The sequence below is a fragment of the Bufo bufo genome, chromosome 6 (assembly GCF_905171765.1).
Source record: "Bufo bufo chromosome 6, aBufBuf1.1, whole genome shotgun sequence".
Taxonomy (NCBI): Eukaryota; Metazoa; Chordata; class Amphibia; order Anura; family Bufonidae; genus Bufo; species Bufo bufo.
The window spans coordinates 401699641-401717984 of record NC_053394.1 but is presented as its reverse complement, the minus strand read 5'-3'; the positions used below and the strand labels follow the sequence as shown (position 1 = coordinate 401717984).

The window sequence follows — 18344 nt, the reverse complement described above, 5'->3', positions numbered from 1 at the left end:
CACCTCTGTGTATATATATAGAAACATAGCATTAGCTTGCCTAATTATAGCTTGCAGCATTCTCAAAGTGCAGCATTTATAAGTGCATTGGAGATATTCAGGAGATAATCAGGAGGTAATCTGGAGGTGGATACAATCTAAAAAAGTAACATTTGTTTGTTTAAAATCTTTCCCCTAATTAAAATGGCAGACCTGGTTCAGTGCAGGAATTGTTGTGCTTTTATTTCAGGTTCCACTCTTCAGAGGTTTGGATACTGTCTGATCAGTATACAGCTCTCCATAATGCAGCAGGAAATTGCATTTTTGAACTCTGAGATTTGTAAATTAACTGTTAAACAAACTCAGGCTGAGAACATTGCAATGCCACTGCTACATAGGCCCCCTAGAAATGGAAGATGGGTTACTGCAGGTTCTGGTAGACTTAGAGTTGTGTATAGAAGACATGTCCCACAGCCTGTGGCTCTCCATAATTCATTTGAAGCACTTTCAGTGTGCAAGAGCAACATGGAGGTTGGCTCAGGCACAGTGGGTGAGGAACAATCATCTCCTATGCCTAAAGTATGAAAGACTGCAGCCGAAGACATAAAGGAGAAGGTGAGGACTGATAGTAAGCAGCTTTTGGTGGGTGATTCTATCATAAGAGGTGTGAAGTTTGAGGAAAATGGTTTTGTGAGATGTCTCCCTGGTGCTACCGCTAGCAGGGACAGACGACGTATCCTTAATATTGTTAGGCAAGCAAAGAAGGAAAGGGAGGTGGATGTTATTGTCCATCTTGGGACAAATGATCTGGCTTGCAATGAGGTTTCAAAGGTGAAGGAAGCTTTTCACACACTTGGTAATGATATACGGCAGGTTGCATCAACTGTTTCCTTCTCTGCAGTTTTGCCTGTGCATAACTATCAGCATGACAGGCAGATGCGCATTAAGGAATTCAATGTATGGCTTGGTGAATAGTGTCTGAACCAAGGGTTTGACTTTGTGTCTCATGTTAGCTGCCGTTGGAATGGAAAAGAACTGTACAAGAAAGATAGTTTGCATCTTTCTCTCAAGGGATCGAATGTCCTCAGTGAACAGTTCAAAGTATTTGGTAAGGAGCATTTAAACTAGGAAAGGGGAGCAAAAGAGTGGTAATCCAGCAGTCCGACTGCCCCCCGGAACAATGCCAGAAGATGCCAGTAGCACATAGGTTAAGAAATGACAAGCTCAGAGTCTTAAAATATATGTAAAAAGACTGGGCACATCTGAGGAAATTTGGTCACTACGTTTATTGATTGCGATATAAGACTAAAAGCACATATAGCTAAAGGGTGGTAGACCCAATTAGCGCTCCAATGTATAAGATGTATAGTAAAATAAAATAAAATATATACCACCTGTAGGTGGATAATAAACAATATACAGGATATACAATATACTCAGTAAAATATCTAACCTCCTGTAAATAAATAGGGTAAGGTTAAAACATCAATCAATAGAATAAAATAAATAATAAAAATAATAATGATAAATATAGCAGCATGTGTCGTATATAGCAGCGTTAGTATATTGGCAAAAGTCTTCCCTATGCGTCCTACTACCCTATATTCTCAAGCTCAGAGTCTTGTCTACAAATGCTCGCAGTTTAGGGAATAAGATCAATGAACTTGAGTCTATAATGGCATATGAGAATATAGATTTAGTGGCTGTTACGGAGACATGGTTCAATGGCAGTAATGATTGGGATATAACAATACAAGGGTTCTCTTTATATAGGAAAGACAGGGAAGGCAAGAAAGGGGGAGGGGTGGCCCTGTATGTGAAATATAGCATAAAATCTAATTTAATACAAGTTAGCGAGACCAATTTAGAGTCAGTTTGAGTTACGTTGCAGCTTGATAATCATAAGGTAACTCGTGTAGGTGTGATATATACACCACCTAGCCAAGTCAAAGAATTAGATGATCTACTAGTTGAGGAAATAGCTAAAATGACATTGAAAGGGGGAGTTATCATTATGGGAGACTTCCTGATGTAAACTGGAAAACCAAAATAGCTAGTTCTGCCAGGAGTACAGATTTTCTAAATTCCCTACTGGGATTATCTCTACAGCAAGTAGTTAAGGAGCCAACCTGGAAGGAGGCCATTTTAGATTTAGTATTCACAAATGGAAATTTCATATCTGATATTACTGTGGGGGAAAGCTTGGGATCTAGTGATCACCAGTCAGTGACTGAGTACAGTGACTGAGTCACACCACACAAAAACAAAAGTTTTAGATTTTAGAAAAACTGACTTTTCTAAAATTAGATTAGAGGTATACGAGTCCTTATCAGATTGGAACAGTTTCAATGGAGTCCAGGAGAAATGGGACTACTTAAAAGAGGCATTATTGAAGGCAACAGATAATTGCATTAGGCTAGTCAGTAAAAGCAAAAAAAGGAAGAGACCACTGTGGTACTCAGCAGAAGTGGCCAAAATCATTAAAAACTAAAAGATAGCATTTAGTAATTATAAAAAATTTAAAAAAAGAGGATGACAGGGAAATTTATAACATTAGGCAGAGAGAGGCCAAGCAAGTTATAAGAGCTTCTAAAGCACAGGCAGAAGAGAAATTAGCTCAGTCAGTGAAAAAAGGCGATAAGGCATTCTTCAGATACATAAATGAAAAAAGGAAACTAAAAGAAGGAATTACCAAATTAAAAACAAAAGAAGGAAGGTATGTGGAAGAAGATAAAGAACTAGCTGACTGCCTCAATGAATACTTCTGTTCAGTTTTTACAAAGGAAAATGAAGCAAAAGGACCTCAGTTAGGAAAGAAGACTAATGAATCTTTTGATGCATGTGTCTTTACAGAGGAAGAGGTTCTAAGTCAGCTGTCTAAAATTAATACAAATAAGTCATAGGGCCCTGATGGGATACACCCAAAACTATTAAAAGAGCTTAGTGGTGAACTAGCAAAACCATTAACAGATTTATTTAACCAATCACTGGTAACAGGAGTCGTCCCAGAAGATTGGAAATTAGCAAATGTTGTGCCCATTCACAAGAAATGTAGTAGGGAGCAATCGGGCAACTATAGGCCAGTAAGCCTGACATCAATAGTGGGGAAATTAATGGAAACCATACTTAAGGAGAGGATTGTGGAACATCTAAAATCCCATGGATTCAAAGATGAAAAACAGCATGGGTTTACTTCAGGGAGATTATGTCAAACTAATCTTATAGATTTTTTTGATTGGGTGACTAAAATAATAGATGGAGGAGGTGCAGTAGACATCGCTTATCTAGACTTTAGTAAGGCTTTTGATACTGTCCCACATAGAAGGCTTATCAATAAATTGCAGTCTTTGAGCTTGGACTCCCATATTGTTGAATGGATTAGGCAGTGGCTGAGGGACAGGCAACAGAGGGTTGTAGTCAATGGAGTATATTCAGACTATGGTCTTGTTACCAGTGGGGTACCTCAGGGATCTGTTCTGGGACCCATATTGTTTAATATCTTTATCAGCGAAATTGCAGAAGGCCTCGATGGTAAGGTGTGTCTTTTTGCTGATGACATAAAGATTTGTAACAGGGTTGATGTTCCTGGAGGGAAACACCAAATTGAAAAGGATTTGGGAAAACTAGAGGAATGGTCAAAAATCTGGTAACTAAAATGTAATGTTGATAAGTGCAAGATAATGCACCTGGGGCATAAAAACCCAATAGCAGAATATAAAATCTGTGATACAGTCCTAACCTCAGTATCTGAGAAAAGGGATTTAGGGATCATTATTTCAGAAGACTTAAAGGTAGGCAGACAATGTCACAGAGCAGCAGGAAATGCTAGAGTGTATAGGGAGAGGCATTACCAGTAGAAAGAGGGAGGTGCTCATGCCGCTCTACAGAGCACCAGTGAGACCTCATTTGGAGTATTGTGCTCAGTACTGGAGACCATATCTCCAGAAGGATATTGATACTTTGGAGAGAGTTCAGAGAAGAGCTACTAAACTGGTACATGGATTGCAGGATAAAACTTACCAGGAAAGATTAAAGGACCTTAACATGTATAGCTTGGAAGAAAGACGAGACAGAGGGGATATGATAGAAACTTTTAAATACATAAAGGGAATCAACAAGGTAAAAGAGGAGAGAATATTTAAAAGAAGAAAAACTGCTACAAGAGGACATAGTATTCAATTAGAGGGGAAAAGGTTTAAAAGTAATATCAGGAAGTATTATTTTACTGAAAAAGTAGTGGATGCATGGAATAGCCTTCCTCCTGAAGTGGCAGCTGCAAATACAGTGAAGGAGTTTAAGCATGCATGGGATAGGCATAAGGCCATCCTTCATATAAGATAGGGCCGGGGGCTATTCATAGTATTCAGTATATTGGGCAGACTAGATGGGCCAAATGGTTCTTATCTGCCGACACATTCTATGTTTCCACTCAGGAGCACTCATTAGTGCAGCCTTTACCTTCCCCTACTCACCTCCTCCATTTGCTTGTGCTGCTGACGGGAGGACAGGACCTGCGAGATGTCATCACGCTGGAGTGCAGGTAATGTCCTGAGCTTCCAGTCAGCAGGGGGCGTTCACAGCGGTGCGAGCAAATGGAGGAGGTTTTTTGCAGAAGCAGAGAAGGGGGCACTTATGGGGGCATTATTCTAACTGGTGGCACTAATGGGGGCGTTATTCTAACTGGGAGCACTAATAGGGGCATTATTATTACAGGAGAGAACTAATGGGAGCATTATTCTTAGTGGGGGACACTAATAGTGGCATTAATTCTGGGGGGCACTAATGGGGGCATTATTAATTCTAGGTGGCACTAATGTGGCATTAATATTATTGGGAGCCACAGTATGATAGCGGCTTAACACCCATGTTAAGCCACGCCCCCACCCCCTTTGGGGTGTGGCTTAACTTGGCCGGTATTTTTTGTTGGGAAAGGTGGCAACCCTACTTGGCACCTGCCCACACTGCCAAAAGTACCAACCTGGTTTAATAAGGACGGTATCACTGTTCTTGACTGGCCAGTAACCTAAATCTATAGGGTATTGTCAAAAGGAAGATGAGAGACACCAGATCCAATAATGCAGGCTGATCGCCTCCAGGACACGCCGCATTCATGCAAAAGGAGCCCGACCAAGCACTGAGCACATATACTGGGCAGACTTCTCCGGAGGCCAGCAATTCTGTATTAACAATCATTTTTAATTGGTCTTATATAATATTCGGATCTTCTGCCTCTGGGGTTTTCATTAGAGGTAAGACATAATCAAAATAGATCCCTCTGTGTGTAACGAATCTACAGAATATGTGAGGTTCAGAACTTTTTGATGATATTCTAATTTATTGAGATGCACTAGTGTTTGTCAGAGATTTCTTCGACTGAAAATCCTTTCCAGGTATCGGGATGGAGTCGTTTCTGCAAATATTATATCTAAAAGTAGCTGACAATAGATTATTTAAGAAAAAAATTGAAAGTGATAAAGTCACACACACACACAGCTCTGCTACATGTATATAGCAGGAGGGGCTGGATCTGGCCTGGTTCACATGGGCAGCAGCAGCACAGCCTGGAGCCTGACTCCTCCCACATCATGAAAGGTCCTTTACCTCCTGCAGGTGCATAGCTTAGAGTTTGACTCCTCCCACACATGATCACATGGTCATGACATCATGAAAGGTCCTTTACCTCCTCCAGCTGCATAGCTTTGAGTTTTACTCCTCCCACACATGATCACACGGTCACGACATCATGAAAGGTCCTTTACCTCCTCCAGCTGCATAGCTTTGAGTTTTACTCCTCCCACACATGGTCACATGGTCATGACATCATGAAAGGTCCTTTAGCACTAGTCTCCCCCATAGATGTAGTGTCCAGCGGTGCAGGTGGAGGTATGTGTACAGTCACCGCCATCGTCTGTCAGGATTACTGGGGCTGAGGGGTCATTAACCCCTTATTATTGCAGGCATTTAACCCTTAGTGACCAGTCACTCACACATGTGATATAGCTTTGTATGTGTTTCCCGTATCCCTATTAGTTTCACAGGTTTTCCCCTTCGTTGTGTAAAATATATGTATCCGCTTCTTTTATCATAATGGAAATCTGGTAAAAAATAAAACTTTCCTAATTTCAGCCGTAATAGTTACGTCTTGAAATCCGCTCGTTCATCGGGAAATTGGAATCTTTCAAGAGGTTTAAAAGTAATCATTTGCCGGCAGCAGATTGGGCCGTGTAATCACAGTCTGCTGTATGTGGACGAGTGATGGCATAGTGATCGCTGCTCCCCATACTGTGGAGGAGATCGCTACATGTTAAAGGGCTTCTGTCACCCCACTAAAGTGATTTTTTTTTTTTGGGCTAGTTAAATTAGTTATATAGCGATATATGAAAATATAATTGTGTTACTTACATTGATCCAGCAGTTTATTCAAAAAACGAAGTTTTATCATATGCAAATTCGGTCTCTACCAGCAAGTAGGGCGTCTACTTGCTGGTAGCTGCTGCAGAAATCCGCCCCCTCCTCTTGTTGATTGACAGGGCCAGCCGGGATCTCCTACTCCGGCCAGCCCTGTCGGCGTTTCAAAAATCGCGCGCCTGTGTTGAATCGGCGCAGGCGCTCTGAGATGAGGAGGCTCGTCTCCTCAGAACTCCCTCAGTGCGCCTGCGCCGATGACATCACCGGAATAGAAGACGTCATCGGCGCAGGCGCACTGAGGGAGTTCTGAGGAGACGAGCCTCCTCATCTCAGAGCGCCTGCGCCGAATCAACACAGGCGCGCGATTTTTGAAACGCCGACAGGGCTGGCCGGAGGAGGAGATCCCGGCTGGCCCTGTCAATCAACAAGAGGAGGGGGCGGATTTCTGCAGCAGCTACCAGCAAGTAGACGCCCTACTTGCTGGTAGAGACCGAATTTGCATATGATAAAACTTCGTTTTTTGAATAAACTGCTGGATCAAAGTAAGGAACACAATTATATTTTCATATATCGCTATATAACTAATTTAACTAGCCCCAAAAACCTGTGTCTCCTCCACTGATGAACGTTTCCTTCCCTACAATCGTCTGCTAAAGGGTAAAGGGACCTATACAGGCAATTGTGGACTGGCCAACAGAAAATTGTCTCTCTCTAGAAGTGTCTCCACATATGCAGAGATGTTTGTGGCCAAACTGCAGAGAAGATATCCAAATAGCTAAAAAAAAAACAACAACAACTCCCTAAGACTTCATTCACATCACCATTCAGCCTTTCCGTTCTCCTTGTCCATTTAGGAGCAGTAGAACTGAAAGGAAGGAGAAGGCACATAACTGAGCCAAACGGAGTCTAAGGACCCCATAGACTATAATGGGGTCCGTTATGTTTCCGCTCAGAAGATGATTTTGAAGCAGAGACAAAAGTCCTGCATGCACAACTTTTGTCTCCGATCCAAAATCATCTGCTGAGCGGAAACATAACGGCCCTGTTATAGTCTATGGGGTCCTTAGGCTCCGTTTGGCTCATTTATGTGACCTCTCCGTTCTTTCCGTTCTCCTGCTCCTAAACGGCTGAACGGTGATGTGCACGAAGCCTTAGCCTCCTCTGATGCAGCATTTTGGATCTGTCCTCTTTGCCGGACTGTAGCTGTGACATATTGTTTTGGCAGCAGCGATGACGTACCATATTCTATACCTGACCGCTGCAGCCAATCACTGGCATGAGACTGCTGAATTCCCAAAAATTTGGACTAAAAGGTGTTAGAAACTACATATGTAATCCAAGATGATACTTATAAAATCTGCAGCCCATCCCACAAAAAACAAGACCCCATGGAGCTGCTTCGATGGAAAAATTAAAATGTAATGGGTCTTAGACTATGGAGCCTTTAAAAGCAAATTTTTTTTTTTACGGGTTGTAAGGTGGGTCCTCAGGATAGGTCATCAATATCAGATTGGAGAAGATCCGACTCCCGGCTCGTCGCCGATCAGCTTCGAGATTACCTGCCCGTCATCTTGCTTGTTAGAGACGGGACAGAATAGTTATGACAGCCTGCCCATTCACTTGTAAATCAATAATAGAAGTGGATACGACTGTTCCATTTGAGAAAATAATGTATGAAAAATGGTGGTTTGACCTAGAAATTCACCATGTGCAACACTTTTCCCCTCCGAGATATGAAACATTACTCTAAACATGTATTCTCATCTTGCCTGTATGAATTTTTTTTCCACAGCAAATTCATTGTCATCCTTCGCTCTTATAATAACCACTCCGCGAATCGGATCCAACGAAGTGGAATTCGATCAGAATTTCAAGCTAAATTCGATTTGCCGTGAAGCCGAATTTCCTTGTGCTTCGTGGGAGCGAATCGATTTACCTGACATAGCGTAAAAAAAAAAAAAAATAATCATACTTGTCTCCATTTGCTCGCGATGGGCCGAACGCCGCCATCTTGGTTGAAGATCTCAGCGTTACGACATCATCTCGGGACGCGCAAAATTTCGCCCACGATCTTCAAACAAGATGGCGGTGTCCGGCCCGCTGCGAGCAAATGTAGGCGGTAAGTATGATGAAATTTTTTTTTCCGTTAATTTTAAACTGTGTTATTACTCAGATGCTGTGATCATGTATGAACGCGGCATCTGAGGGATACAATGATGGGGAGCGGCGCTATCGCAGCTCCCTGTCATTGCACTCGCTACTTACAAAAAATGCACACATTTTTTTGTAAAATTTGGCGAAGCAGCCAAATAGAATTTTGCTAAAGTTCGCTCATCTCTAATAGCCACATATGCAACAGTAGTGCAAAAAGGTCAATTATTTTTCCTGCTTTGAATTCAATATAATGAGGGAGCGTTCCCATACCGAGTCTTGATCCCACTATGCTGGAGTAAGATGCACCTAATTTATTATGAGGCAGATGCCAGAAACTCAAGTCTACACCAGCCAGACTTTGGCGTAGACTTGAGCTATAAATTACATCAGTTTCTGGAATAAGTTTAGTAAATTAGGCAGGCCGTGGAAAGCCTTGCCTCCTCCCGCTAAGTCATCCCCTTTTTCTCGCCACTTCAGAAAAGTGTCGAGAAGCTGGAAAAGTCAGCAATTATAATGCAAATATAGCATGCACTAGTAGCATAAAAGCTTTTGTCTCTGAATGATTTTACAAATAGACTTGGTAAGTAGATCCAAGATCATCTTTACTTGCATGTGAAGGTAGGACATGCTTTAAAACCGTAACACCACCAAATATGGAGGAACTACCATCACCAGTGTCCTCATTTTTATCTCCTCTGATCCCTCCTCTTATTATCTCCAGTATTTGTATTTTACACAGGATTTTGTAGGACTTTTCATCATCTCATCTTCTCTCCATTCAGGTTCCTACAATATAGGATCTGCTCTGTGGAGATCTTCTATATAAGATCCTACTCCTGATTGACCTATCAAGGATGGACAGGGACAAGATGGCGGAGAGTATAATAAATCTCACCGTAGAGATCCTCTTCCGGCTTACTGGAGAGGTGAGATATTCTGATGATGTCATATTACATCATCTTATCTATGTTACTAACAGATGGACATGACTGGAGAGGTGAGGGACTCTGGAGATGTATGGAGTGATATTTATTACTGTGTCTCTCCATAACCAGGACTACACAGTAGTGAAGAAGACCTCTGGTGAGCGCTGCCAGGCCCCTGTGTCTGAAGGATGGGGAAGAACCCTGAGCCCAACCATGGAGCCTCCACTTCACCCCCTGATACATGAGAAAATCAATAGAGAGAAGATCCTAGAACTCACCAACAAGATGATTGAGCTGCTGACTGGAGAGGTGACACTGCTGGGAATGCTGGGACATTATACAGGAACGCTATGAACGGATCTGAGTGATGACTGTATCACTGTGTTGTCAGGTTCCTATAAGGTGTCAGGATGTCACCATCTATTTCTCCATGGAGGAGTGGGAGTATTTAGAAGGACACAAAAATCTGTACAAGGACGTCATGATGGAGGATCACCGGCCCCTCACATCACCAGGTAATAGACATGACTAAATTCACACGTCCTCTCATTATCTGTATGCAAGGAATGAATTCAGTCACTGGATGTGTTTCCCACAGGTAGATCCAGTAAGATAACAACACCAGAGAGATGTCCCAGTCCTCTTCTTCCACAGAATGGTTCAGAAGAACATCACAATGTCCCACAGGATGATCAGGTAGATGGAGATAAGGTCTCATGAATTGTCTTCTATGATCTGTAGAAGGCTATGAAGATCTTGTGTTCAGTCTTGGTTTATCCACCAGTATTATATGATTCATCCTTGTATAATGAGAAGGGTGGAGATGGCAGGATTACAGCTGACTATAGACCTATGTGGCTTGCCTAAGGCTGGGTTCAGACCTGAGCGTTTTACAGCGCGTTCCTACGCGCTGTAAAACGCTCAACAGGCAAGAACCAATGTTTCCCTATGGGAATGGTTCTCACCTGAGCGTTTTACAGCGCGTACGATCGTGCTGTAAACCGCCCGATGCCCCAAGAAGTACAGGAGCTTCTTTGGGGCGTCTTGTCGCGCGTTCCCGTACATAGACTTCAGCGGGAACGCGTGACAATGGGCGTTCGCTTGCTCCGGAGCCGCGTCTGTAAACGCGCATACAATCGCGCATACAGAGCGCTCCATCCCGTACGCTCAGGTCTGAACGCAGCGTAAGACTTTTTGCTGTTAAATATGAGTTTAATAGTCCATGACTAGGGCTAGGGACTGTGCAATAATTCAGTCGATCTACCAGAGTCAATATGCTCCCAAATTGACTGTCAGCTTCCTTTTTTCTGCAATTCGGTTACAGATCTGTAAAAGGCTATTCCCAGCCACAACCTGCTAACCTAAGCGTTTCACACATTGTTGCATCAGAGTAAGAATGGTGATATGCACCTCTGTGGTTCCTTGTGGCCAGTACGCTGATAACGTTCACAGGTTGCCCAAATACTCCTAGCAGGAAATGTGCAGGTCACAAGCCACCTGATGACCAACACAGTTCTAGTCCAAGTCCTTGAGCAATTAAGGGTACCTTCTCTTTAAGGAACCAGTCAACTTGTAACATTAGCAGTAATAACAGCACCTCATGGATTCTGCACATACTGCTACTGGCACCAAGTTATGCTTTTGTATCACTTCACCTGCCTCCTCCTAACCAGCGTTCTGGTGCAAACCTCTGTGCCACAATATCCACCACCACATCAGGCTCTGTGTGAGCTTTTGATGACTCTCAACACCTCTTCCTGTGATACTGGCAGGGTTGTTGCCACCATGTATAGTGACTTTCCAGCCCTTTGCAAGAACCAACAGGTGAACAAAAAATGTAGAGCATCCTAAGACCACACTGACAACAATGCACACCATATAATGTAAGGAGGGAATATGCAGTCTAACCCTAGTTGGTTTTATGCAGGAGACCTGCAGATATTTGGGTCAGATAACTCCTGCTGTCCAGTCATTTTGGTTGTCATTCCAATTACTGATCTTTTCTAGTCATATAAAACCTTCCAACCGTCTGATGACTTCTACAATATTTATTTACCAGCTTGTGAATCCGGGTGAAGATCTGAACACTATATATGTTACAGAGACATATGTGAGGGGTGATGAGCAGAGTATAGAGGACATTCCTACAGATAACCGCCCAGGTGAGTAGTAACCACTAAATAAAGCAGAGAAGACCCACAGATTCTACTTTCACTGGATACTACAATTTTATGGTGACCTTTTAGGCTCTGTGTTCTGTCAGTATTCCAGCATTATATTCACTAGGGTTGAGCGAATCAAGTTTCGGATCTTAGACTGGATTATTGCTATATTTACTATTTATGAAGAATGGAAGCTGATTGTGTATAGTTTTTCATCCAAATTATGTCTGGAATGGGGAAATCAGGTTCTGTTGTCGGCGTTGGAGGATGGGACATTCCTTGTAAAGGGCAGCTTTTACCCGATACTTGGGACTATACATAAAGTCTGGTGGAAGGCTATGGAGTTGGCGGGCATTAAAGGATTTACACCACATACCCCAATTTGGCCTAGTTATACATACCCTGAACTACAAAAAAAAATCTGATTGGGAGACACATGGGATTAAGTATGCAGCAGACTTGTATAAGGAGGGGACTCTTAAATCCTTTCTGCAATTGCAAGAGGAGTACCACCTACCCAAAACATCTCTATACCAATACCTACAAGTAAGACACCACCTTCAGTGCGCTCTGCTGCAAGTCACTCCATCTTAGATCTTACTGCTTCTCATGGTGGTACTAAGGGGATAATATCCCTTCATTATAATAGCCTTCTTGATAAACAAATCAAAAAATCTCCCTTACTATTACTGGAAAAGTGGAAAACAGATATAAGGGACTTGACGGAGGAACAATGGGAAGAAGTGTTGCACAGCTTTCCTGATGTAGCGGTGAGCGAGGCACATAAACTCTCCCAACTGTCTTTATTGCACAGGGTTTATAGGACACCCGTGCAAATCTGGATTTGACAGTATTGGTGTGTATTCTGGGTATACGTAGCTGAAATACGAGAATTTAAAGTGAGGGAACATAGAACACTTTGTGTACTATAAAAGGGGGAAGATCGAGAAATTTCAGGATATTTGGGATTTATTAATAGCAAAATATAATTTACCTTTTCTGACTAAAAGATGATACCATACTCCATGGAATGCTGAGTGGGGGCTGGGAGGTGGATGTTGCACTGCATGTTCTGAACCAGCTCTGACTGGCCCACTGGGGAGCCGGGGAAATCCTCGGTGGGCCCCTGCCTAGTTACAGTCTACATATTAATCAGCAGCGACAGGAAGCCCTTAGCTTTCTGCTGGCAAGCACCGCTGCATACCGCTTCAATGGGAAGAGCAAAGCTACACAGACATACAGAAGGTGCCGAGATGATCTTGACTGTCATGATCAACTCGCCACTTAACTTACCCTGCAGTGATACTGGCGCTGCCATCTTTCAGTGCGGTGCCTGCGCTTCCTTCTCACTCCCTGCGCTGCACGCACTTTGTGTCCTCACAGAGCCCTGCCGCCCTCCCATATTCTGGAGTCTGCAAAGCGCGGCTCAGTGGTGGACATCACAAGCTGCCGCTAGTCCCCCAAGACAGTATAATATGGTATAGGTAAATCTATAGTTTAATAAAAATATAATTTCACATTTTAATGCTTTCCCCTCTGGAAATTACAACTCCTAGCATGCCCTGTGAGATGCAAACCTCCAGGACCTGCTGGGAGTTGTAGTTTTCCTGCAACATGCTGTAATTTTATATCACAATAATGATTGCATGCCACAAAAAATGGAATAAATGTTGCTAAAAGTCATACACACTCCAACATATGGTATCAATATAAAGTACAGATCGGCCCCTCAAAAAATTAGTCCTCACACAGCTCCCTAGATGTAATTATTTTTTTAAATACTGTATTTTTGGTTTCATTTTGTGCTTTAGTACCTAGTACTTAGTACCTAGGTTTCAAGTAAAAATAAACCGCAGCTTTCCCATAATAAAGTCATATAAAATTATAAATAACAATAAAAAAAAGAAAAACAGACATATATTAGGTATCACTTCGTCTATAATGACCTGCTTTATAAAAATGACAGAATCTATCCCCTCAGGTGAATGCATTAAAAAAACTAAATAAAAACAATGACAAAACTGGCATTTTTTGGTCAACTTGCCTCACAAAAAGTCTAATGCCAAGCAATCTAAAAATCATATGTACCCCGAAATGGTACCAATCAAGCCATCATCTCATCCTGCAAAAAACAAGCTCCTACAAAAGACAATCGCCCAAAAAAATAAAAAAAATATCGCTTTCTGAAAATGGTAACACAAAAAGATATTTTCTTTTCATAAATGTTTTCACTGTGTAAAACTTAAAGGGATTGTCTTATCTCAGACAATGGGGGCATATGGCTTATCTTATAGATGTGGGTCCCTCCTATATCAGCAACTGAGTCCCGCAAGGTGGTGGCTGGAGGACTCCGGTCTGGCAACCACCAAGTGGTCTCCCCATAGAAGTGAATGGGAGAGCACCGCGCATTACTGGCCACTGCTCCCATTAATTTCTATGGGCTCGCGCAAGGCTATTTGTGGCGGCCCCATAGAAAGTAAATGGAGGGCGGCTGAGTATGCGCAGTGCACCATCCACCACTTTTGGGGCTTCGTTCTCTATATAGGTGCGGGTCCCAGCGGTGGCACCCGCACCTATAAGACAATGGGGGCATATCCTAGTGATATACATTGTTGGGTAGTTTTTCTTTATTTTTACATGTACATATACTTTCTGGTATGTATAAATGGTAAAAATGTATTAAAAACAATTTGATAAAAAAAAATTGTCTGGGCCCACCTACGATAGAGAACGTGACTTCTGCAGATGGCTTTTCTATGTCTGATAGTGTATAGTTACCATTTTCAGAAGCCACCGTGTCATTGGTAGATGGGCCCAACATAATTTTGACCGAAAATATGCTCAAAGAGCATGAAGCATTAACCTATAAAGAAGCTGGCTTCAACACAAGAGTGGAAAATACAAGAGAACAGCCTGGTGACCTAACATCATGATCTACTAGTCTACTGTTAGATTGTCATCTGTTTTACACCACTGTCCTAGTCAGCCAATTGGTCCATGCCTTGTAATTTCGTAGAAATTTTTTTTTTACACAAATTTTGTAAAATATCAATATTTTTAAAGTTATATTATTTAAATATAATACAAGCAGTTTTGTTGTTGGCAGATGACTGCACCGGGAACTCCAAGTCACTTGTGATCACTTCAGATGTTAAAGCAGATGATGGTGGTGTTACAAAAGATGCATATGAAGCCCTTCACAGGAAAAATGTATCATCTAATGCTTTTACACAGGTTTGTTCTCTGGATTCATCACAGACTGTAACACAAAATAACAGCTACAGAGGATTTGTTGAACATCAAAGAGCTCTCACAAGAGAGAAGCCATTTTCATGTTCAGAATGTGGGAAATGTTTTTGCCAGCAATTGGATCTTGTAAAACACAGAAGAAGTCACAAAAGGAAGAAACCATTTTCTTGTTTAGAATGTGGAAAATCTTTTAAACAGAAATCATATCTGGCTAAACATGAGAGAACTCACACAGGGGAGAAGCCATATTCATGTTCAGAATGTGGGAAATCTTTTACTCAGAAATCATATCTGGCTAAACATGAGAGAACTCACACAGGGGAGAAGCCATATTCATGCTCAGAATGTGGGAAATATTTTAGTCAGAAAACAGGTCTGATTAGGCATCATATGACTCATACGGGAGAGAAGCCATTTGTGTGCCCAGAATGTGGAAAAAGTTTTACTCAGAGTGCAACCCTTGTCAACCATCAAAGAATTCACACAGGAGAGAAACCGTACTCATGTTCAGAATGTGGTAAATTTTTTAGCAAGAATTCGCTTCTCGTTAGACATCAGAGATTACACACTGCTGAGAAGCCATTTTCCTGTTCAGAATGTGGGAAATGTTTTACTTCAAAGTCATATCTGGTTAACCATCACAAAATTCATGCAGTCGTGAAGCCATATTCTTGTTCCGAATGTGGAAAAAGGTTTCCAGATAAATGGCGTCTCGTTAGACATCTCAAAAGTCACACAGGGGAGAAGCCCTATTCTTGTTCTGAATGTGGGAAGAAGTTTCCAAATAAATCACATCTCTTTACTCATTTAAAAACTCACACAGGGGAGAAGCAATTTTCATGTTCAGAATGTGGGAAATGTTTTAGTTCAAAATCATATCTGGTTGACCATAACAAAATTCACACAGGTTTGAAGCCATATTCTTGTGGGAAACGGTTTACAGATAAAACACTCACACAGGGGAGAAGCCATTTTCATGTCCAGAATGTTGAAAACATTATTCTGAGAAATCATGAAGGAGGAGAAGCCATTTTGAAGTACTAAATACAGAAAGTGTTGTAACCAAAAGTCAGCTCTGATTGTGCAAATATGTGAACATCAAAGAACTGAAAGAAAAGAACATTCTCACGTCTAGATAATGCAAAATGCTTTACCTACAAAAGCAGTCTTCTTGAACGTTAAGGAATTTGCATGGGGAATAGAGATGAGCGAATCGATTCATACAAGTAGACTCTCCTACTGAAGTAGTGACTATGCATGGGCCGCTACATGAGCAGCCACCGCTCCAGAAGTGGAAGCAGAACGTCTGCGCTTGCGCCACTACTTGGAGCAACAGTGCAGACACGACATTGTCAGAGCCAGTCAAGATGTCCGGCCCTGTCAATCAAACATCAGGGGAACATCTTCAACAAGGGGGACAACCCCTCACAAGTGAAGAAATCTTGTTAATGAGGTGAATTGATGAATACTAATTGATTTGCTCATCACTTATTGCCTACTTTCTTTATTTTTATTTTTTTATGACAAATGGTACAAGAAAAAAAAAAACGTTAAAGTCACATGTCATACACTGGAAATGGAAAACCGTTAAGTATACTAAATAATTAAGAAATTACAATTAGCTATGCAATTGCCAATAAACTTGTTATAAAAAAAAACAGGATTCCTATACTACACCAGTATATCCACCATGTGCAAAGAATATTTCACACAAACATATGAATACATAACTGCATCACAAAACTAACTGCTATAAATAATTCATTTAAATCTACTTTAAAAACGTATTTATTGTGATTGGGCCAGCTGTATAATTTTGCTAATTTCCAAACTTGTGCTGCATTACCATTGGATAGATAAACAAAATACTAAAGAACTTGTTTGCAATACCCATTTCTACAACGTGGGATCTTCCGTTGGGCCTCCCACCAGGGGGCCTCTACCCACCCTGCAATTGGGATGGGGACTGCTGTAGAGTTAAAATTAAGACTTTCATCAGTAGATCTCCGATTTTTAACAAAGTCAGTTCAGCTCATATCCGCTAGTTCTGACCATGATACGGGTATGGCCAGGTAGAGCATAGTATTGGAACTCACAGGGCTGTGAGTGCGGATCCAACAGTTTTTATAATTGTCTGCATCTGTCATTTTCTTCAACATGACCTGATGATGCTTAATAAGGGCATTGTCCCAGTCATTTTTCAGGTTCACATGCAGAGCTTGAATGCTCAGAGCCAGGACTACCAGTACAAAGATCCTCATCTTCAAGACTTGGCACCTTCTTGCAGTGTGAGGCGTGGATCCAGTTGGGTTTTCCCTCTACTTTCACCGCTGTGTGTAGTCAGCAGAACTTGGAAAGGACCATCAAATCTGGGATCCAGGCCTTTTCTCACATGCCTCTTTATCACCACCCTGTCACGGCCATGCCCATGACCGTGACTTCTTTACCGCATGCAGTTGCCTGCGGTTTTGTATGGGTGTTCAACCACGGGTGAGGGCCGCTTGTTTGTGGCCTCACTTGTGGTTGCCGCGGGCAACTAGTGTTGTATTTAGCAGCAGAGCAGCCTGAGCGTCGCTAGGCAGCTTGCTGCCCTGGCATGCGGTCACACCTAGCTACCTTTATGTTAAGTGTGTGTGTTGTGTGCATGGTGTATTTTGTATTGTGTGCACTTCCCCTTTATGTGTCTTTCCCTTCTGTGGTACTGGAAGGGTTAACTTCCTTCCCAGTGTGTGTGTGATGTCACTGGGTGTGTCCAACCCTTGGGTGTGGCCACTTGGGCCTATATAGACCCCCTCTTTAGCAGAGCTCAGTAGGTTGTTTCAGTCTTGCTAGCTGGAGCAGCCTCCTGTGCTCTGCTAAAGAGAGGGTCTATATAGGCCCAAGTGGCCACACCCAAGGGTTGGACACACCCAGTGACATCACACACACACTGGGAAGGAAGTTAACCCTTCCAGTACCACAGAAGGGAAAGACACATAAAGGGGAAGTGCACACAATACAAAATACACCATGCACACAACACACACACCTAACATAAAGAAAGTCAGATGAGACCGCATGCCAGGGCAGCAAGCTGCCTAGCGACGCTCAGGCTGCTCTGCTGCTAAATACAACACTAGTTGCCCGCGGCAACCACAAGTGAGGCCACAAACAAGCGGCCCTCACCCATGGTTGAACACCTATACTAAACCGCAGGCAACTGCATGCGGTAAAGAAGTCACGGTCATGGGCATGGCCGTGACACACCCAGTCACCTGGTTGCAGAATGTGAGTTCCTTCTACTGAGTCAGGATCTGAAAGTGAAGCAAACACCTGTTTATGAGTGTGTTCCAACCTTTTCGCGAGGGCCCGCATGTAACTGGTCAGACTGTCATTATTCATCTGCAGCTGCTGGGGAAAGTACAACCCTAGCCTAGGGGCACTTCCAAACAGGATCTCAAATGGGGATAACCCTGTCTTCTTGTTT

The 18344-nt window shown here is 42.3% G+C and overlaps 3 protein-coding genes and 1 long non-coding RNA gene across 7 annotated transcripts in view; 3 read left to right on the top strand and 1 right to left on the bottom strand.

Moving 5' to 3' along the window:
- LOC121004474 (zinc finger protein OZF-like) overlaps positions 1–18344 on the bottom strand; it is a 543049-nt gene that overhangs the window by 234401 nt on the left and 290304 nt on the right. The window lies entirely within an intron of this gene.
- LOC121004460 (oocyte zinc finger protein XlCOF7.1-like) overlaps positions 1–18344 on the top strand; it is a 138616-nt gene that overhangs the window by 52745 nt on the left and 67527 nt on the right. The window lies entirely within an intron of this gene.
- On the top strand, positions 9943–11567 carry LOC121004592. Its single transcript, XR_005779788.1, has 3 exons — positions 9943–9982; positions 10066–10163; positions 11527–11567. It is a non-coding gene; the product is annotated as an uncharacterized LOC121004592 (long non-coding RNA).
- Positions 11605–16320, top strand: LOC121004518 (zinc finger protein OZF-like; the record flags this gene model as incomplete). Its single annotated transcript, XM_040436786.1, has 2 exons — positions 11605–11629; positions 14736–16320. Coding segments are annotated over 2 exons (1212 nt in total), but the record flags the coding sequence as incomplete, so codon positions are not given.